Source organism: Paroedura picta, chromosome 3 (assembly GCF_049243985.1).
Source record: "Paroedura picta isolate Pp20150507F chromosome 3, Ppicta_v3.0, whole genome shotgun sequence".
Taxonomy (NCBI): Eukaryota; Metazoa; Chordata; class Lepidosauria; order Squamata; family Gekkonidae; genus Paroedura; species Paroedura picta.
The window spans coordinates 149004788-149027189 of NC_135371.1; the positions used below are offsets into that span (position 1 = coordinate 149004788).

General features: G+C 45.3%; 1 protein-coding gene across 3 annotated transcripts in view; it reads right to left on the minus strand.

Moving 5' to 3' along the window:
- The window catches only part of LIMA1 (LIM domain and actin binding 1), a 70954-nt gene that overhangs the window by 20747 nt on the left and 27805 nt on the right, over positions 1 to 22402 (minus strand). For all 3 annotated transcript variants that reach the window (XM_077328632.1, XM_077328634.1, XM_077328633.1), the window contains exons 3-5: positions 18636 to 18681; positions 13245 to 13697; positions 1532 to 1640 (exon numbers count right to left, since the gene is read on the minus strand). In XM_077328632.1, coding sequence (XP_077184747.1) covers positions 1532 to 1640; positions 13245 to 13697; positions 18636 to 18681 — 608 coding nt within the window. The remainder of the gene's footprint in view (positions 1 to 1531; positions 1641 to 13244; positions 13698 to 18635; positions 18682 to 22402) is intronic.

Here is a 22402-nt window from a genome sequence, read left to right on the forward strand (position 1 = left end):
CCGGCAAGCTGCGAGAAAACAGCGCTGAGGCTTTTTTGTTACTCCAAAATTTGTACAGCCAACAGAGCACTGTCAAGGAGTGCTTGGTGCATGTCGGAGTTCTCAGTTCACCTGCCAACACGGGGAACAGTTGAACAACTTAAAATGGGAGGTGGATTGCCCTCAGCGAGGTTCCATAAAAATGTAATCTGCTGCTTCTCAAAACTTGTGCTCACAGTTTTTTCGCTTGCCGTCTTGTCACCATTAGTAATCATAATTACGGGTTTTTAGGGGTTTTGTTGTGCTTTTATTCTTTTATTGTGTGAACCGCCGTGAGCCCAATCGGGAACAGCGGTATATAAATTTAAATAATAAATAAATATTGCCATATATGCAATATTTCATGTGGCATGGAGGCAACACAAGCCTGTGAATGGTGTGAACTCACAGCACTCCCTGTAATGTGTCAGTGTTTGTCTCTTACGGCCCTTCCTTGGGATGGTAGGTAAATTTCCTCCAGGCCAGGCTGAATTCTGGAAATGTTTGGTGTGGGGGATCACTTGGGCATGAAATTGGGGTCACTGTGGGTGGGCAGGTAGTTATGAGTTCCTGCGTTGTGCAGGGGGTTGGACAAGATGACCCTGGAGGTCCCTTCAAACTCTATCATTCTATGATTCTAACGCGACAGAGCCATGCTAATCTTTAAAATCTCATGTATATACTTGGGTGTGTTTTAGGAGTTCAGGGACTAAAGTAGCTTCCCAACAGCGCACATTACCAAAAAGACAAGATACATTACTTGCAGCAGTAAAGACCATAAGTAATTACATCAGCATATACCTGCCAACTCTGTCCTATCTAAGGTGTAAGCAGCAAGGCACATTACAGCTGTCAACATCCACGTCTAAGTGTGTAGAGTGAGGGGATGTCCTTAAAGCAGTGGTTCTCAACCTTCCTAATGCTGCGACCCTTTAATACAGTTCCTCGTGTTATGGTGACCCCAACCATAAAATTATGCAAGTGTTCCTTCACAGAAATTAAATCGAAACTGACCATTGGCATAGTGGACAGAATTCAAAGATCCATTGTTCATGATTGTCGCCAGCTGGATCAGGGCAGCTCAGCTGTGTTAGTTCTGTTAGATCTGTCAGCCACGCTCAATGTGGTTGACCACATACTACTAGCTAGCCGCCTCGCCGGGACGGGGATACGGGGCACAGCCTTGTGCTGCATACGCTACTTTCTCCTAAACCTATAAATTGGTTATAAATTGGTGGGCATCTTCAGGAGGAGCAGCAACAGTGGCAGCACCCACACACACCCTGGCCAGGCTTCTCACCTTGCCGCAACCCCCGTGAAAGGGTCATTCGACCCCCAAAGGGGTCCCAACACCCAGGCTGAGAACCACTGCCTTAAACTGCCCAGAGCTGCAAAGAATGGGCGATATAAAAATCCAAATGAATGAATGAATGAATGAATGAATGAATGAATGCTTCTAAACCTAGAGCAGGCAGCATAATATTCCAGCTAAGTAATACTGAATCTTGCCTACCTGAGGCATTGTGGTTTCTTTCTCCGGAACCGAAGTCAAGGTCCTCTGATGAAAAGCTGTTCTCTGAGATCCTCCTGCCAACCACAGCTCTGCCCTGGTCACGAAGCACCTATTTCAAAAAGGGAGAAGCCCATCTATTTACTACTTGGACAAAAATGTAGTCATTCCTTTCCCTTTCCTGAACACAATAACTTCTGAGAAGACAATGGCATTTTGAGGTAATGGAGACATATTTCTAAAATGCAGACGTCACATACATTACGAAAGTACCTCTTCTTTATTTTATTTTACTTTCTGTTCTTGTCAGTTCCTTTGACTCTTCACCCTACCTCATTGAGTTCTGCAGAGCCTGTAAGACTGAGCTCTTCCACTGTACATTCGGTTGAGGCCAAGCTATAAGTAATATCTAGGACTCCACCCCCCTCCCCAAATAACATTCTTAGACAATTCTTCCTTTGTGATGATCTGCATCTGAAAGCCTCTCAGTAAATACCTTTACAGCAAGGGTAGTCAAACTGCGGCCCTCCAGATGTCCATGGACTACAGTTCCCATGAGCCCGTGCCAGCATTTGCTGCTGGCAAGGGCTCATATAGCTATATAGGCCTCCCCACCCCCACACACACACTTTTTTCACACCCATAATCTACACCAATATCTTCCATCAAACCTTTGGGATAAGTTTTAAGCAATTACTCCAGATGAAACATATGCAAGTCAAAACTGTTTGTTCTTTGTGCATGCATCGATAGCCCGCCATTCTTTTCTCCTCTCCCTCTGTTAAGTTTTGTAGAAATATGCAAGATCTGTAGTGTGCATAACTTTTAAAAAGATATAAAGAATATCCTAGAGAGGGCACTGGAGATGTGCTTGGCTGCATTTTTGATGTTGCATTCTTACAAGCGTTTAGGCATTATTCCCCTTAGCAACCCTAGTCAGAAATTTCTCTCTCAAAATAAAGAGTAAACATTTCTACTGCTCAAGCAAATAGATTCTATGTTTTTACGGCTCCCCTAGGGTTTGTGCACAATGTCCTTTGCTCAATCAGAATTCATATGCTTCGTTACTGAGAAGCCTTTACTCCTAAGCCATACCAACTGCATTAAAGAGCTTGACTGGCTACAAAGGAATCCAGTTGTTCGACAAAATTCATTTCTAGTCATAAACCAGTCTCTGGAGAACATGATCTGTCTTCCCAAAATGCAAAAATTTGTCACTAATTTTTGTACTGCTTCAACAAGAGCAGAGTACACACACACACACACTAGAGGCCTTCCACATTACCCACAACCTGATTCTTTTAACTGGAGATGCCCAGGATTGAACCTGGAACCTTCTGCATGCCAAGCAGATGTTCTACCATGGAGCTGTGCCCTTCTCCAACTTATTACAGGTCTCAAATGTGGTTTTTATATCACGATCCACGTGGTTCATTATGTTAATGTTTCTCCTCCAATATGCAATCATCCTGTACTTACTCCATCATAAACTCAAGGTGAGATAGATATGGTTTCTCTACAGGCACTGACCAGAGTTGCTCAGCGATAACAAAGATGCTGACATAACCTATCTGCCATACACTAATCACTACAGCACAGATACACATACTCCTAACTACTGTCTTTTCTATATGGAATGCGCCTAGGAAAGCAAATTTGTTATGAAAAAACTTGTGCCATCATCAACTGTCTGGTGCTACTGATTCTGAGTTACCTTGCCATCTTTTTAACATGGATGGTTAAGCTGCAATCCTTTAAAGAATCAATAAATAATCAACAAATGAGTTCAGCAGAGTTAACAATGGGGAATTTAAGTTAAGGGCTTACTTTTTCTGGAAGTGACTTCAGTTTGAGTCACATTAATTCTTCCTTACAGTATTGAACAGCCTGTATTCAAGAGTACATAGATTATATATTCCAGAAAATATATATTCAGAAAACTTGCATCCTTCAAGTCTTTGAAATGAATGGCTTCATACAAACCAACTATTTATTTATTTAATTTGTATACCGCCCTCCCCTGTGGCTCAGGACAGTTCACGTGAAATGTAAAGGAACTATATATCAAACTCAGTTTTTTACATTGAATAAAAACAACAGCAATGGTAATGAAAATAGCAACAACAGAAGAATAACTGTCCAACAGAGCAACAATCAAACAGGTCCATGGTTTGAGTCAGGTGCATGGATTCCTGGGAGGGAGGTTCAGGGGCCAAGTGGGTGTTTTGGGTCCCAGTCGACCTCAACCAAATGCCTGGCAGAGGAGATCCATTTTACAGGCCCTGCGGAACTGTTTTAGTTCCATTAGAGCCCTGATCTCCTCTGGGAGCTCATTCCATCTGGTGGGGGGCAGGACAGAGAAGGCTCTGGTCCTGATTGAGGTCAAGCAGGCTTCCTTGGGGCCAAGGATAACTAGCCAGTTGGAGATGGCGGAGCGCAATGCTCTTTGAGGAGTGTAGGCAGAAAGGCAGTCCCTCAAGGACACTGGGCCCTGACTGCATGGCCTTGAAGGTGATTACCAGAATCTTTAGCCTGATCTGGAATTCGACTGGTAGCCACTGCAGTTGTTGGAGGATGGGCCAAATGTGGGTCCTCCATGGTGTTGCTGTAAGGACCCTTGCCACTGCGATTTGGACAAACTGTAGTTTCCAGATCAAGACTAAGGGCAGGCCTGCGTAGAGCGAGTTGTAGAAGTCCAGTCCAGAGGTGCCTGTTGCATGGATCACTGTAGCTATGTGTTCTGGGGCCAAGTAGGGTGATAATAGTTTGGCTTGGCGGTGGTAGAATGCCAGCCATGCTACTCATGCTTCCACTGAGAGGGAAGCATCCAGGATCACAGCCAGGTTCCTGGTGGAGTGATCCACTGATAGCTGCATACCATCCAGGTTTGGCAGACTCACTTCCTCACATGGTCCCTTCCTGCCCAGCCATAGGACCTCCATATTTGAAGGACTGAGCTTCAGACGACTCTGCTTGAGCCATTCTGTCACTTCTTCCAGGCAGATGGCTAATGCTTCTGGGGGAGAATCAAGGAAGTCATCCATCAGGAGGAGGAGTATTAGCTAGTATTAGCTCTTATGTATTAAACACTCGGTCTACCTTTCTCAACATTTTTACTGTTGAGAAACCCCTGAAACATTCTTCAGGCTTCAAGAAACCCCAGAAGTAGTGCAATTGTGGTTGGGAAGCATAGCTGTGTACATGCCCATCCAGTGCCCCTCTCTTTCTAGTCCAGAAGCATCATTGGCCTTTTTTAGGGGGGGGGGAGTTGACAAGACCATATATGGTCCTATCACCCAATAACAAATTTTAAAGATATATATTTAAAAATTAATTAACTTCCACCCATTCGGGAAACTCCAGGGTTTCATAAAACCCTGGTTGAGAAAGCCTACACTAAGTGATCACACTTCATTCGAATACCCAAAATATTAATCAGAAGGCAGAATAAACATGCTTTGTTAAAAATACAAGGCTCATAAAACAATAGCTAGAGGTTGCTCAAGGTTCTTACGAATAGCTTTATCCTCTTCTCTCCCTATCTGATATTCGCAGTCAGCAGATAGGAATTCAGTTGGCAAGGATTTTCCCAAACTCTTAACATAAGAAGACTGTGTCAACAGAATTATAGGTCATTGCTTAAGTTCCAGGAAATCGCAGCATTGTAAGGAAGCAGAAGTCATGACTTTTAGTGAGGCATGTTCAACGATTAAAAAAAAAAACAACAACCACCAGAAGCTCTGAATGAGACTGCATTAGGTCACAACCTCAGAAAGAAAATTCACATTATTCACTCTACTTCAGACCAACACGGCTACTCAATTGAAATTATTCACCCTGTTAGACATTCATTTTTCTATACATTTTAAAGAGAAATCACTTTCATTGGAAGATTAGATATAACACCTGCAGTTTTATATACACTGAATTACTACAGGAGCCAAAAATATTAAAGCCATCATTGCCACAAAGAATGGAAAAACTATAAATAGCAAGAAATCATAATTTGGTGTTTCCTTATTGAACTCAAGGACTCCTCCTTCCCTCATCTCCAACCATGTCCTGGGTTTTAGAAAAGCAGCCATGGGTAGAATTGGATAGCAGCAAGGGTGACAGTATGTTCCACCCATTCCCAAGACTCCTCAAATGGTTGTCTCCCTTGTAAGTGGGGGAGAAATTGGATCTCTGAATCCTTTTTCTTGATCCAGGGAAAAGAAGCTGAGGAGGGGAACATAAGTCTGCAGAAAATAACTGGCAGCACCACCTCACCTCTGCCACTCCCAGTCACAGCCTACAGAGGCTACGTATTAAGAACAAAAGGAGATGGGGGGGGGGAAGAGACTCAATCCCACATGCTTTGGGATGCTTTGGGCTGATCCTGCATTGAGCAGGGGGTTGGACTAGATGGCCTGTATGGCCCCTTCCAACTCTATGATTCTATGATTTCTAGTTTTATTTATTCTCAGTCCCCCCCAATCCAAAATCCCCATAAACACCTCAGAACAAAGAAATATCAGAATAACGAAACATTGGTCCAGAGCTGAGTTTCAGCTACACAGCTTTGTTTGGCAGAATGCAGCATCACTAAAATCAAGGTGGATTCGTTGGATTTAAAGTACTGTACATGTCAAATGAGAGCCTCTTGTGGCGCAGAGTGGTAAGGCAGCAGTCATGCAGTCTGAAAGCTCTGCCCATGAGGCTGGGAGTTCAATCCCAGCAGCCGGCTCAAGGTTGACTCAGCCTTCCATCCTTCTGAGGTCGGTAAAATGAGTACCCAGCTTGCTGGGGGGTAAATGGTAATGACTGGGGAAGGCACTGGCAAACCACCCCATATTGAGTCTGCCATGAAAACGCTGGAGGGTGTCACCCCAAGGGTCAGACATGATCCAGTGCTTGCACAGGGGATACCTTTACCTTTACAGGTCAAATGATATCCCAAATCAGTTTCAGTGTACTTCCAAGTATCAAATTCTACCAATAATGGGGGAAAATAAGAATCACAAAAATTGTAGGGCTTTTGAATAAGTCACATTGGTTGCATTCTGCCCCACAAACAGGACTCAACTACTCGGCCATATTTAAACTTATAAGTCAAAATGTCTGGGGAAATCAGCAACCCCATTCACTGGCCGCAGCCTTCTAGCCCAGTGGTTCTCAACCTTTTCTTCACCGTGACCCCAACTTCGGCGTCGAAGTCCAGTGGGGACCCAGCCAGAGGAGCTTCCGCCGCCCCCCCAGCTGTGGCCATGGGCAACCCCCCACAGGAGGTGACTGAAGGGGGGTGAGGGCCCTGCCCAGGGGAGGGGGCAGCTGCTGCCACTGCATCCACATTGCTTGCTGTCCCGCTCCGAGCTGGGCTTGGGTGCGCATCTTGCTCCCTTGGATCGCCGCTTCTCTCCTTTCTCCCTTCTTTTAACCACAGGGGGGGGTTCCGCAGTGGCCCTGCTACAGAGCACGCGGGGCTTGCCAGACGGAGTTGGACAGGATGAGGCAACTTTGGACCTGCGGGGGGAGGGGGGCACTTTCCTGCCAGCACTGGCCGCTGCTTCCACCCTCCCTGCCACCGCCACCCGCCTCCACACGCTGCCGCCTGCCACCATGGCAGCAAGCAACCTGGCACCGGGGAAGGGGCCAGGCAACCCCAAATGGGGTCCCGACCACTATTCTAGAACCACTATTCTAGCCCAAGTTCTTCGAATCATAACGTTTAATGGATGGACCAGGAACCGAAATCAGGTGAACTCAGGGTTTGCCGCAGCAAGGAGACAAAAGTCTTATTTTAAATTTATTTGGGTAATATGTCAGCACCCGGTCATCTGATAGAGCCATTGGAATTGAAATTGCAATGTATTCTCATCCAGATCCCAAACATCTCGACCAAAAAGAAGGTTGTTTAAAAGCAGGGAGGCCACTTGGTGCACACAGATCATCTTGCATGTTTGGACATTGTTCCCCACGGTTTGGTAAGTTAGTAACAGACCGAAAGTCAGGGCTTCTCAACGCTGCTTCATGTGACTGAAACTGGAGAGTCTGTCTCACCCATGCGAGCAAATCCCCATTTGGGTTTATAGTTTAGCCCACATTCTTAAAAAGAGAAATGGCTCTTTTCCTAGCTAAATCAGTGTCTCAAATCAGGACCAGGCAAAAATCTGAGACATTTCCTTAATCATCAACTCAAACCAGTTCCAGGTTACAGAGTCCATATGCAGGCCTTTGTCACTGCTCAAGATCTCCAGCACTTCATTTCTGTACTCTTGACAGTCATCCGCCCTTAGCTGACTGACCGAAGCTCTCATGGGAGCCAGACCCTGGAAAGAATAACTATTGCTGGCAGTCCCCGGCATCTCTTACTTCATCACCCCCGATGACTAGCTCACTTTGTGCCTGGATAACCTCTAGCTCATGGGCTCTGTGGGCCAGACTTGGAATAAAACTTGCACATTTTAAGGAAACGATTTTTTACTTTCTTTTCTAAGGCAATAATTTTGTGCAAAATATAAAACATAGCAGTATAATGAACAAAGTTTTCTTAAAATCGAATGGATAGACTTCCAACTCTCACAGAGCCCGCAAATCCCCAAATCTGTATCTTTCTTTTTTTACTAGTCGCTCAAGAAAAATCTTCAATGCAACACACTGCCCTCTAGTCTCCCAGATGAACAGGTCAATCAATCCCTAATTGAGGTGTTAAGGACCTATGAATCACATCACATTTCTCCCAAGTAAGGCAAACCATGCCCTACTCCATTGTCTCGCTCACTGTCTGCAGTATCTTTTTAAAGAAAGGACAGTCTTCACCCCTCTTCTTGGCATGTACCATTTGTAGATCTAGGAGTTATACCTGCAATAAGCCAAAGTGGATTCCTAGAGACTTTCAGTATAAGGAGGCATCATCATCTTTCCCTATTAATAAAGCAGTAAGAGGGGTTGGGGTGGGCCGAGTCCGTGATCAAAATTCACGGATTCGGCCCTTGCCTCCCGACTGACACGCGGAGAGGGCAACTGGGAGGCACTAAGCGACTCCCAATTGGCCTCTCCACGTGTCAGCCCACCTGTCGCTGCCATATCGAACCCGAACCCCTCTTGCACTTGCCATCGGAGCGCAGCGCCAACTCCCCCAGCCACTGCCGCGTTTGCGGCCAGACCCTGTGCCTGCCTCCCCCGCGGCCCCCCCTGGCCTGCCTCCCTCAAGCAGCCTCCTCGTCTTCCTGCTCCCGCCCTTCCACCCAACTTCACCCCAGAGCCCTGACGTGCCCACCCAATGCCCCGAAAGCCCCAGCGGCTGTGCGCCTCCCCCGTGCCCCCCCGGGTCCTGCTCCTTCCAGCCACCTCGCCGCCCGCAGCACAAACCCAATCTTCCTCTGACGGTCGCCCTGGGATTGCCGCGGCGGCGCTTGAGCCTCCCTCCAGCCATGTCCCCGCCGACAGGCGGCCACGCCTGGCCCTGACTTCGCTGCTGCTGCCTGCCACCGCAGGGACTCCCAAGGTATGCGGCCACGCCACGCCGCTGTCTCTGCCCTCCCCCAACAGCTTCCCTCTCCCCTCCGCCGCCCAGCCTCCGCCGCCCACATGCACAGAATCTCCTCGCCGGGCACCGGGGCGGCAGCAAAGTCTGCCTGCCCTGGCCCCTTCCAGCCCCCCCCCCCCCCGCTAGTGCCCATTGCATTTCAACGTGCAATGGGCTCTATTTCTAGTTATGGAATAATACCTCTGCACAGTGGTATCATTTTATGACATTTGGGTGAAAGTGTACTCCCTCACACATATCCAAATGGAAGACCCCTGAACTTTGCCATTGTATCTTGGCTTTTCTCAGTATTAGCACCAGCCATGCACCTTCGTCTACTAAGCCAGGCAGCAGCTCCCCAGGTCTCAAAGAGAGCTTTCCCCATCACCTAGTACCTGATCCTTTCAAGTAAAGAAGGCAGGGATTGAACTGGGACCTTCTATATGCAAAACAGATGCTCTACCACTTAGCCCCTCCCTGAGCACCCTTAAATTCAGATCAACTGCAGCCATCTTTTAAAAAGATGAACACCTGGAGCTGCCTGAAACTGAATCAGACCATTGGTCCATCGAGGTCTGTGCTGTTCACTCAGAGTGGTGGCAGCTCTACAGGGTCTTATGTGAAGTCTTTCACATCACCTATTCCTAGCTGCATTTTAACTGAAAATGCCAGCGACTGAAAATAGGATCTTCAGGATGCCAAACATCTGCTCTACCACTGAGTCACAGCCTCTCCCTTTCCTTAGAAACCGTCCCTCTATCACCCACATACATATGCTAAATTAGACAATAAAACATGAAATGTTGTAAACCAAGACATAGCCATAATTAAAACAGTTTTTTGTCTGACCAGTCACTTCACCTAAGGTGAATTTTATCTATTCTATTGTTCTTTAATGGTCTCTGAGCAAAGACTGAACAGTTTATGACCTCAAATAAACCCAGTCATTCCACGAATTAAAGCCTCCATATTATCTCACTTACACAAGATGAAAATTCTGTTCTTTATTTTTGAGGGGAGGGCAGTATTTGATAATCAGTTGGAATAGTAATATTTTAGGCAGCTTGAGAATGACATGTTGAGTTTTACACACACTCTTGTAATTACTTGCCAGAAGAATCACTAGAAATTCATTAACTTTGGAATGCACTTTTCCATGTGCCTGAAATACTGAGCAGAATCATAGAGTTGGAAGGACCTCATAGGTCATCTAGTCCAACCCCCTGCACTTTGCAGGACACTCACAATCCTATCGCTCATCCGCTGTAACCTGCCACCCCCTTGAACCTTCACAGAATCAGCCTCTCTGTCAGATGGATATCCAGCCTCTGTTTAAAAATTTCCAAAGATGGAGAACCCACCACCTCCCGAGGAAGCCTGTTCCACTGAGAAACCGCTCTGTCAGGAACTTATTCTGGATATTTAGATGGAAGAATGTATAGCTGTTCCAAGCAGCATTTGCTGCTGTATAAGCTACAGTTTGCATGAACTGGAGTCTCAGAACACTAGTCATCACCAATAAAGCACATTTTGGCAAACTAGTAATGAACTAAATTGGTGAAACCAGCTCAGTCGTAACCCCCTTATTCTATTCTTCAGCTTGACATTTCTATAGTGACTATCAATAAGGCAAGCTTTGTACATTGCAATGCTCAATAGAAGAATAGAATCAGAGTCCAGTAGGACCTTTAAGACCAACAAAGATTTATTCAGGGTGTGAGCTTTTGAGTGCAAGGACTCTTCGTCTGACTAAGAACTCCTTACATGACTGTGGGAATATATAGCAAAAATTAATTCTGTTACATTAGTAAACTGTGTCACACATCCAAGTACAGCCAATGATGATTCTTTGCCAAAACAGCCAATCAATCCCCTTGAAATTCACTTGTTATTCACACAAACATGGGAGAAATATGGGAGAAATTTGGCTCAATAGAAGAGGGTGTTATGAGCTTTAACATAAAACAGTCAGGGGAATGCCCTAAAACCACATACATAGCTTGCCAGGACAAACCAACAAAAAAGAGTGTGTCCAGTGATCTAGTCATGTGCTTCTGGTACTCCAAGGCATTTCCTGTTCCAACAGAACAGCATGGTATCCTACCCCTCCCCAGTGCTGCAGTGTTATTATTTAGCTTGTATAGTAGTGTTTTTTGGATTACCGTAACATGCATCTAAAGAGCCTGTTGATGCGGGTGAAGGAGGAGAGTGCAAAAGTTGGCTTGAAACTCAATATCAAGAAAACAAAGATCATGGCATCCGGCCCTCTCAATTCCTGGCAAATAGATGGGGAAGAAATGGAGGTAGTGACAGATTTTATTTTCCTGGGCTCCAACATCACTGCAAATGGGGACTGCAGCAAAGAAATTAAAAGACGCTTGCTCCTGGGGAGGAAAGCTATGGCAAATCTAGACAGCATCCTAAAAAGCAGAGACATCACCCTGCCAACAAAAGTTCGTTTAGTCAAGGCTATGCAATGTATGGCTGTGAAAGTTGAACCATAAGGAAGGCCGAACGTCAAAGAATTGAGGCTTTTGAACTCTCTGGAGAAGACTCTTGCGAGTTCCTTGGACTGCAAGGCGAACAAACCAGTCAGTCCTAGAGGAGATCAGCCCTGACTGCTCTTTAGAAGGCCAGATCCTGAAGATGAAACTCAAATACTTTGGCCACCTCATGAGAAGGAAGGACTCCCTGGAGAAGAGCCTAATGCTGGGAGCGATCGAGGGCAAAAGAAGAAGGGGACAACAGAGAATGAGGTGGCTGGATGGAGTCACTGAAGCAGTAGGTGAAAATTTAAATGGACTTCGGGGAATGGTAGAGGACAAGAAGGCCTGGAAGATCATTGTCCATGGGGTCGCGATGGGTCGGACACAACTTTGCACCTAACAACAACAACAACAACAACAACAACAACATGCATCATTTTCATCCTTCATTGGACAAACCAGTATGGGAAAAAGGCACTCAAAGTTGTAGATAAAACATGCGTCTTCACCGTCAAGATGAAAAATACTCCTGCCACAACCTGTATAGACAGCTGAACTTCTTTACATTATAATAATAAGCTATAATGCTTGATCAAGGAAAGATGAAATCTCCTCTCTCATTGGGCCAACTTGAAACATCTTGATTTCAACTGAAACAGATGCAAGCCACTTTATCTACTCGATGCTTATTGTTTCCTAATCAGCTTAGACGCAATACCTTTTGATATGTTCCCAGTGACTCATCTACAGACCAGGTGTCCCCAACTTTGGGGAAAAGTTACACCCTGCCCTTTCTCCAGCGTTTCAGGACTAAACAGCTCAATCGGCAGTTCAGAATTCATACAACTTAGATGAAGTAAGGATTTCACCAGACACGCCCTCCTTCACAATTTTATTAAGCTTAGCTTCACCCACCAGTTTTTTTTTCTAAACCCCAAACAACTTAGGGTCTAAGCTGCTTGAAGTTTCTATTTCAGCTCAACATATGACAAGCAACAAAATTCAAACACTGAGAAAACTTTGGGAAGAAAAAGTCAGCCAGACTGTTTTTAAACTACCAGCATATGCAACTCATTTTTCTAGTTACGCAATTTTCCCTGGGGACACAGTCTGCAGTCCACATAAAGGATCAGATTTCATGAGCAATTGTAAGGAAAATGCAGGGCCTGTGAATTTGCAAGTCAAAACTAGTGATGGCAAGAGCTAGGCTGGCTGACTAGCTTCACACATTTTTCCTGTGAATTTTTTTTTCTTTACAAGCTACAGGAAACATTTGCTGAGATGCACATTTGAAAGCCAGCAAGAGGAGAGCTTAGCACGAGAGACCCAATTTTGCAACCCCATAGAAACAAAAAAGAATGGAAGTGTTTTACTGGACAAGCACACGCCCCTTTACTTTTATTCAGAGATGGTTTGGGTGTTTTTTTTTTAATGGCTTGTGCAGGTCACAGTTATCTTGGGTTTGGCTGACTCTAACAAAAACACCTCTATTATCTCTTGTTAATTCATTTCCTGCTTCGCCAGAACTCCAGCAGAGTTAGCGCCATCCAGAAAAGCAGCATTTTGCAACACCCAGTCCTCCAAGTGCAAGGTTTTAGCACTTATTTTATAGCAGCCCAAGTCAGTAAACTCCTTTGCACCCTTGGCAGCCCTAACAATCACCACTTTGCAGAAAACACTTTCCCCCCCAAACCTTGAACAGCAAAAACAATCCAAGCCTTACCTTTGTCTGGCTCGCATCTCCCTTCTCAAACATCATCTTTAGCCTGCTCAGAGGAACGCTACATTTCTCTATCTTCCCTGAAGAATCCGGGTTTTCATTGGCCTCGGGCGTGCCTATCTCTTGCTGGGTCTCTCTGAGACAGTTTTCCATTTTCCCCGCCTCGACTGAATGCGCTTCCACCTCGTTGCTGTCAACCGTGGGATAGCTGAGCTGGCCAGTCGCTCCGGAAGAGGAATGGAGTCGAGATGTGAGACCAATCCCTGAGGCTTTGTCAGTTTCTGCTACGGAGACAGAGCTGCCTTCAGAGGGGCTGACAGCCTTCTGCCTAACCTCAGCACAGCTGCTGCGGAGCGTTTCCTTCCGGGCTTCCGTCCCCAATACCGGATTCTCCCACTTCTTCTTCAAAACGCTGAGGGTCCCTCTTTTAAAATGAGGGGGAAGATTTTCTGCATTCTTTTTTTTTTAAAGAAAAAAGCAAACAAAAAGTTAATGCCGGTTACTCAAGTGGCCTGAAAGAGATGTGAAGCGTGCTTCCTTCCTCAAAGAAAGTCAGCCAAACACTTTAGCGGGGACCGTAAGCCCTCTGCTGTTTCAGACAGCTGTGAATAGTTACAAGCATGCCACATGGAGAAAGCTTGATTCCCGGGTAAGGAGAGGAGAGGGGAGGGAAACGAAGAAGGCGCTGGAGCAGGAAGTGATACAACAGGATGGCCTTATATGGAAGAAAGAGAGCCAGTCTAAGGAGTGAGTTAGGATTTGAGACAAAAGGCTCAGTTCTGCGCAAAGACAAGGGGAACAAAATCCACCTACTCACAAGCAGTGTCAAGAGAAGATAGAAAGCCATGTGAGATGGTTATTGCCAAATGCTGCGGCGTTTTCCATCTGTTCCACAGGGCAAGGAAGGGGGACCAATTAGCAGGCTGCTTAAGAAACGAGGGGGATTATCTTTCAGAGAACAACTTGCTGCATCTGACATGCATCTTTCAGAAAGCTGGTCGGTAGCTTTTCAAGCAAATGACCTTCTTCGTCATCCCACCTGGAAAGAAAGTTTCTGTGCACCTAGTACTGAAAGGTGATCATGCACCTTGTTACAAAGTCTGAGTCCAATGGCACCTTTGAGACCCACAGAGTTTAATTCTGGGCGTAAGCAAGAACTGAATGACTTAGCATGGGTTCTTGTCTCACTGCACATGCCAAGTCACTCAGTCCTCACTTTAACCCAGGAACCTCGTGGGCCTTAAAGGTGCCACTGGACGCAAACTTAGTCCTCACATCTGTTTATTATTATCTGTATAATAATTTGCTGCGATTCACAGGGCTTACCAGCTGCTTTGATGCAATCTTAGCTATCCGTATCGCTCAGCTGCTAATGCACTTTGACTCTAAGCAGCCCTTCCTGGCAACTCCCCCCACCCCGTATATAATGGTTCACAAAGCGTGCATTCATACAAAAGCTTATACCCAGAATTAAATTTTGTTGGTCTTAAAGATGCTGCTGGACTCCAACTTTGTCCTTTCACTTCAGACCAACACAGCTACTCACTCACATCTCTCTTCTTGTTATAAGCCATTTCTACTCTTACCGTTGGAAAGCTGTCAAAAGTGCCTGTTGGCATTTTAAACCTCAGGACAGCCACACAATTCTGGCAGCTGCCTTAGGCAAGGTTCAAGCCTCTTAAGAGCCAATATCCTTCCCGCCTCCACAAGCCGGTCTACGCTCCAGACATTAAAATACGGTACCTGCCAGCGCTGCATCTCTGTTGCCCACTCCTTATGTATCCTACCAAGCATGAGGCTCACTGCAAAGTGGAACAGGTCTGCAAGGCTTTAGAGTATTTAACAGGATTAACAGCTATATTGGGATTTAAGTCTCTCACCCTATTACTCTTCTGGTCACATTTTCAATACCACTTTGCAAAATGAACAAGAATCTCAACAATGCTCCAGAAATACACTAGTATCGGTTTGTTTGTCAGACTTGTAGGGAAAAAACGATGCTGTGAGATCAGAGACATCCAAAAAGGGCGCAGAGGAGAACTCCACAATAGGGTTGCATATGGAAGCTTCTGTAGTGAAAGGAGGCTCAGACAGGAATGGACCCTGCTGCATACACGGAGGCCCGGCATGCCAGTACACTACGAGTCACATCCTGTGCTTCAGCTGTTTATCAGTGTGATGACTAAGTGTCCAGCTGGTGACCCTTTCCTCTTGCCTCTGCCCTACGCTCACATTTACCATTCAAAAGCCACTAGCCCAAAGAATGACCAATCTGCAGACTCATCACATATGAACTGAGCACTTTTGCTACCATCTTACCCACCAGGCTCCTAACTCCATGTTCAGGATTCGTGCACCCAGTGATTCAGAAACAAGCAATGCTTCTGAAAGGAAACAAGTCTGATAGCAATCAAAACAGCAAGACAGATCCCATCCCAAACCTGTCTAAACAAAGGAAAGAGAGAAAGTCATTTTCCCCAAAGGCCAGTCATCGAGTGTCCTCATCCTTAGACTGAAAGGTTATCTTAAGCAAGCGTAATAAAAGCTGAAGCACAGGTTTGTTTTTTTAAATGCATGTTAGCTTGCTCCAACACCCGCCTTTGAAACACCAGTGAATCCAGAATTAGGGTTAAGGGGACTGAATCAAGACACCTACAGAACCCTTACCATGGCACCAATAACACATTTAAGGAAGGGTTGCTGGAATCTAGTACTCTGTCCTTGAAGTCCCTTCTGTGGCTGAAACGTCAGTATTTATGAGGTTAGAACCAGCCTCCTACTAGGATGGTAGCCTTCCCCAGGGCCAGCTTATTCATGTTTCCCACATTTACTATTTATTCCATTATGATAATTAGAAAGAGCTATCACTGCATCTTTGGAGGCAACAAGGCTTATCATCTACTTATACAGAAAATAAAAGAAAGAGCAAGGTGTCCTAAGCTAAGCTCAAAGTAGAATGGAGAGTCAAGGGAATCAAAGAGCTGGAAAGGGCCATCTAGTCCAATCCCATGCTCAATGCAGGGTCAGCCTAAAGCAGTGGTCCCCAACCCCCAGTCCGGAGACTGGTACCAGTCCGTAGATCAGTCAGTACCGGGCCGCGGCTTCTCCGTGTCCTCCTCCCCAGCTACGGCCTCGGGGGCTGCCCTGCCACTCTGCTGCTGGCTCACCTTTGGTGCTCTCCAGCGGCCGTCATGGCTGGGGCTCCCCCTCGGCGTGGCACTGCACAGCTGCTGCTGGCAGCGCCCCCCAGTGGGCGACGGGAAGTCAGGGGCGCCGGTGGGAAAGCAAGTGGAGTAGGGGCTCAGGTGACGGCGGCGACGTCCCTCAGCAAAAGACTATGCCCCCCGGGCCTCAGTAAAATTGGCAAGCGTTGACCGGTTCCCAATGATAAAAAGGTTGGGGACCACTGGCCTCAAGTATGTTTGTCCAGCCGCAGCTTGAAGATTACTGGTGAAAGGGAGCTCACCACCTCCCTAGGCAGTCAATTAATCTGCTGAACCACTAATGTGGATCCCCCAGCCCTCCATTTCTAGGACAGGCAGTCCAGCTGCACTCTATGAAAATAAAGGGGCATTCAAAAGGCTGCTTAAGCATTATAGTTTAAAGGTAGATGTTATTAAACCATTCAAAACAAAACCCACAATGTAGATGATAGAGTTGTTTTGTTTCTTTGTAGGCTGCCTTGTGCAGTGTCTTCTGAGAAGCAGAATACAAAGCGTTTTACCATTGCCTTCCCTTCCTCTCCCCACAACAGACACCCTGTGAGGTAGGTGGGGCTGAGAGACCCCCTAACAGAACTGCTGTGAAAACAGCCTCAATAGAACTAAGACTAGTCCAAGGTCACTCAGGTGGCTGCATGTGGAGGAGTGAGGAATCAAATCCAGTACTCCAGATTAGAGGCTGCCACTCTTGGCCACTATACCACATTGGCTTTTTTGTTTGGGACAACTGCAGTAATGGAACAAGAACGGTTCTCTGTCTGTAAGGTGATTAGGAAATTGATTCCTTATTCTACAGAAGTACAGAAACAATCGGAATACAGAACTGAACTTTGCATGCCTCTGCTCCATGAAGAATCACTTGGACTGGCTGGACACTATTCCCCAAAGAGATAGCATGGACTCTAGCATAGGGTCCAACTTGAAGTCTTTGTCTTAGGTTCAGGTATCTTCATGTTTCTTGACCTGAGGGTGTCCGATGAAAAGGAATTAAGGATGTGCTTCCTTGAACTAACCTTGGATGGCCCCAAATCACACAGTGTTCTGGTAGACAACCCCCTCCACAAGTTCCCAAGCACAGTGACTAGGCCAAGGCTTAACTTTTCACACCAAGTGTTCAAGTGTGGGATTTCAAATGCCCAAGAGGATCCAAGGCTTTCAACTCTGTATCAAGACCACCGCAGCCAGAATGTAGCAACACTGGAACCTCAGAGTAGGTGTTGCAAGAATTCTTTATGCTGTCAGTCTCAACACAACACCTATAAAGGTGAAACCTTTGTTCAGCCTCAGGATATGTACTAAAGCTGCCGGATACTGCAGTGGATCAGGGGTTGCTTGTGTTTTTGATAAGGCAAAGCTCCCAAGTCCCTTAAGAGTACAGATCCTAGGGTTGGCAAATTAATACACTAATTCTTGCTTGCCGCTATACTGTCAAGTTTTGAGGTGGAAGATCTAAGGTCACAAGTGCCTTGCAAGACGACGAAGGTTTCAACTGGACAAGATGCTATGGCCCTTTGTAATGAAACCGCTCTGCCCCAGGGGGCAGTGCATGTTTTGGTACTGCCCAAAGATTCTTCAGGAATACTAACTTCACATGTCCACACAGGCCATTTTAGAAACATGGTGCTGAGAAAAGGAACCAGTTTTAGCTCTAGTCACAAAGCATGCTTTAGGAGCTGTATTTAAACAAGAAACAAAAAAACAGAAAGGGACTCTACTTTGAACAGTGCAGGGAGCAAGTAAGACTTGTCAACAGCATCCATTTAACCTTCAAAGCTTCGAATGAATGAAGGCAAGGCCCAGAATCTGAGCAGCTACCTTTACTTGGGAGCACAGAGAGAGCTATTCATGTTTTGAAGTTAGCATAGAGGACTTGGGAGCTGGGAGCATTTTAGTCTCTGAGAAGCCAATGCAGTGAGCAAATGCATGACCTCATGAAAGTCACTTGACTTTCTTGTGCTTCAGTCAACCCCTGAAGGGACTAGAAAGTGGGTCATAGCTAGATCTGGACAAGGTGGCAAACAGCAGCATGCAAGGAAAAATTCCTGGTCGATGATAGCTGAAGGGACGGACAAACAATAAGAAAACAAACTGTTTGGCTGTCCTTAAAAGTTGGCATTGTAGGGAACACAGAAACGGAGAATTTTATGCATTTTTTAAAGCTTCAAATACTTACACTTCTTTTTCTCTCCGCAGTTGCCTCCTCAGCAGCCTTTTGGTACCTTTGGGAAGGGCAAAAAACAAAAAGTCTGAATCTTAGAATGAGGCACACATAAAGTTTTCAAGTTTTTCAAGAAATTGGATGTTCGGAATGATTGACAAGGCTGTTTGGGAGATGAGCAAGGAGGGAAGGCAATTTATTTATTTAAAGGTATTTAAAAGGTTATTTGCATTCAACTGTGAGAGCAACTAGCTTAAAAGAGAACACCAAGTCCCTTGTGAAATTTGACTGAATTGTTATTTTACTACTGCGCTTGTAAGTTTAAGCCAGTCAGTGAAATATTAACAGACCCAGGGAAACGTCAGTCAACAGCTCTTGAATAGGCCTAGTCTCACCCCTGGACTAATATTTATCAGATACCTTTTTCTTTGCATTACACTTTTAATATCTTTAGGGGCCTCCTATGCATTCTATTACTAATTGTTCTTTCATTATGCAGTAGATTATGGAGATTTCTAAGGCAAGAGACTGGACAAGTTTCTCCTGAACTTTCTGAACTCATGTCCTCCTCCTAAATTTATTCTACCATCTGGTATCTTCCAGCCAGGTGATCTTTACATGTCACTGTTACATGCAACGTGATCTGATGCTGTACCCAAGTTTTGCATGCTGAGATACTAATCCAACAGCAGCATGAGAAAGAAAAAAAAATATTTGACCTCTCCTAAAATCACAAACCGGGAGGCATTAGAACAATGCAAGAACTCTTCCCTTTACCTTAAATGGAACATGGATTAGAATACAGGAGCACTGGGATATGGTTCACTTCAGTGTAGACCTGAAAGGGTTCTCTCTGTAGGGGGTAATCAACATACCCAGCTCTTGGCTAGTGCAGAATTGTCTTTATACATGCCAGGACTAGGATGTTACAAGCCTTCCTCATTTATGGGTGTCCATCCTCTTTTGGGCTGCAAACTCCCCCCCCCCCGGCTCCCTCCCAGCAGGAGCGTACCTGCAGGCCACAAAGCCCTGTTGCTGCCACCTCTCTCCTCGTGGACAACAATAGAGGCCGCAGCCACAAGGCTTCTAGCAGGCAAGGAGGGAGGGTGGGAGCTGGAGGGCGAGGGCCAATCCGGATGGACCTGGATGGACAGGGCCCTGGACAGTCTCCTCCCAGGAGGCTGTTTCCCAAATATATAAGGGAGTGGAATAGTGTTAAGGATCTCCAAAGCTTTAAACAACAAAAGGATAAAGGGAGAGAAGAGTTAGCACAAAGAGTGGCCAGCAGTTACAGTATCCCATGACACAAATATGCTACATTACGGAATCAACCAAGCCAAGATCCAGTCAGAAGGAACTTTCACTTTGAGTTAGCAGGGATCTCTTCAACTTTTTTTTTATATACAAGTTTTTTTTATTTTCATAAAGATAGAAATATAAAATACATATAAGTTATTAATACAAAGAATAGTAAAATATAGTCTTCATTTTGAAAATGAACTACATTAACTACACAATGATATAAACTTTGGATCTCTTCAACTTTTGATGTATTTGCAAAATTGTATGAATCTGACTAATATACCTAAGCCTCTAAGAACAGACAATTACCTTCTTGCATTTTGGGGGAGATGAGTTACCATCTTAAGTATCTCTGAATTCCTCCAACAAATTCAGTGTTGTAGACCTGGTTCATCTTACGAATCCTGTGAGGTAGGTTAAACTGAAAGTGATGGGTCCTAGTTGACCTGAGTACGGATTTAAAGCCAGACCTCTCCAACTCAATGTTAGCCAATTTTACTATCATTCTTAAATATTAATGTGAAACCTGCCATTCCTTCACCATGGAATCCTTGGTAGGATATATAAGAGTCTCAGGAGAACTCCCAAACAGACACAGACCAGACACAGGCCTGCTTAGCTTCAGCAGTACTTGTATGCTGTGCCTTCAAGTTGGGGTCCCCAGCATTGGGAGTCTATATACAACATTGTTTTTTAAATAGTAATTACAATGAACTTCATATTCATTCAAACAGAACCATTTTGGATTACAGCTTAATCAGCAACACGCAATAGCAAACACACAGAAAAGCAACCAAAGAAAAAACCCAACCCAAAACAGCAACCATAAAAACCAGATGGTACCTCCCATTCTAATTTGGCTTCCTGCCTCATCCAAGGACCTTGACCTGGATGTAACACACTATATTGTGCCAGCCACTCACTTTCTCACCTTAACACCGCCCAGGTAAATTACATGGCTGAATACAGATTTGAATACATCCAGCTGGGCTGATTCTGCAATTACCTTTTTTTTTGTCAATCTTGCTGAATTCAGACCAATTTGAACCAGGGTCTTCCTTCTTCCTATTCCCCCCACCCCTGAATTGAAACAGAAAGTGTTTTGCACTTGATTGGGGAAGCTCAGAGCAGGGTGGGGAGCCAAGCACAGCAGGAAGCTCTCTTTCTTTCTTTTCTTGAATGAAGGGGGAGGGGAGGATTGGAGACAGCGGTCTCACAGAGAATGAGGCAGATCTCAAAATGAGGGAAAAAATAAGTTTTGGGAAGTAAGTCTTGCAACCAGGAACCAGGAAGTCTTTGACCTGATGCCCTGGCCAATCAGGGAAGACTGCTTTGATATGTCAGCATTGCAGGCATGAGCAGGAAGTTAATCCACAAAACGCACAACATCTACACTTATACGCTACACACAATAGTCCAACAGAGAATCAGTATTTGATCTATATTTTAAATGTGTATTTGCAGACAATGCTATATTCAATATCCGATGAACAGAAATTGGTCCATCAAGACCACAGCATTAATTAATACCATTTGAAGTCTGCAATCATTGCATCTGTGGTTGTCACCATACAGATGCGGTCTGGAGTTCTCCCAGAATTATAACAGATCTCTAGACTACGGAAACCAGGGTGCCATGGTTAAGAGCAGTGGCTGGATTTGATTCCCCTCCTCCACATGCAGCCAACTGAGTGACCTTGGGCTAGTCACAGTCCTGTTAGGGCTGTTCTCACAGAGCAGTCCTGTCAAGAGATCTCTCAGCCCCACCTACCTCACAGGGTGTCTGCTGCGGGCAGAGGAAGGGAAGGCAATTGTTACCCACTTTGAGACTTCTTACGGTAGTGAAAAGTGGGGCATAAAAACCAGCTTCTTTCCCTGGGGGAAATGGCTGCTGTATGGAATCACACCCTCATTGAGCTCCCTCCCTTCCCCAAAGTCTGACCTCCCTAGGCTAAATTTCCAGGCATTTCCGAAGTCAAAGCCAGCAATCCTAGCAGCCGCTGAGAGTAGAAATTTACAGCTCATAGTAGAAATTTAAGCTACAATACCTTCAAGTAAGCATTTATGGGATTTTCAGAAATTCAAGGGAGCATTTGTGCTTCAGAGTTCTTTAGTTAAAGGCTGACACATCCACGATCCTAAATTCAATTGTAAAAAATAATCTGGACTTCTACACTGCCATAAACACCCAGATCAAAAACAGTAGGTATTCCCTTCCCCATGACATCTGAATCATGTCACACAGCCAACTTCTGTTCCCAGTACAGAAAAGCAGTTGTCAAGTGCCAGGTGGTTTCCCTGAAAACCCTGCATGCAAGCTGACTAGAGCTTTTTCAGCCCCCTTTTAGGAACTGCGCCCTAGAATGAGGCCAACCAATTTCCAATCACCTTTTCTGGCACGCTTTAAACAAAGAACACACATAACCTGCCCATTATAGGTAAGCGGGAAGTCCTCTGTACATCTCCCTAGTCATCTGTAT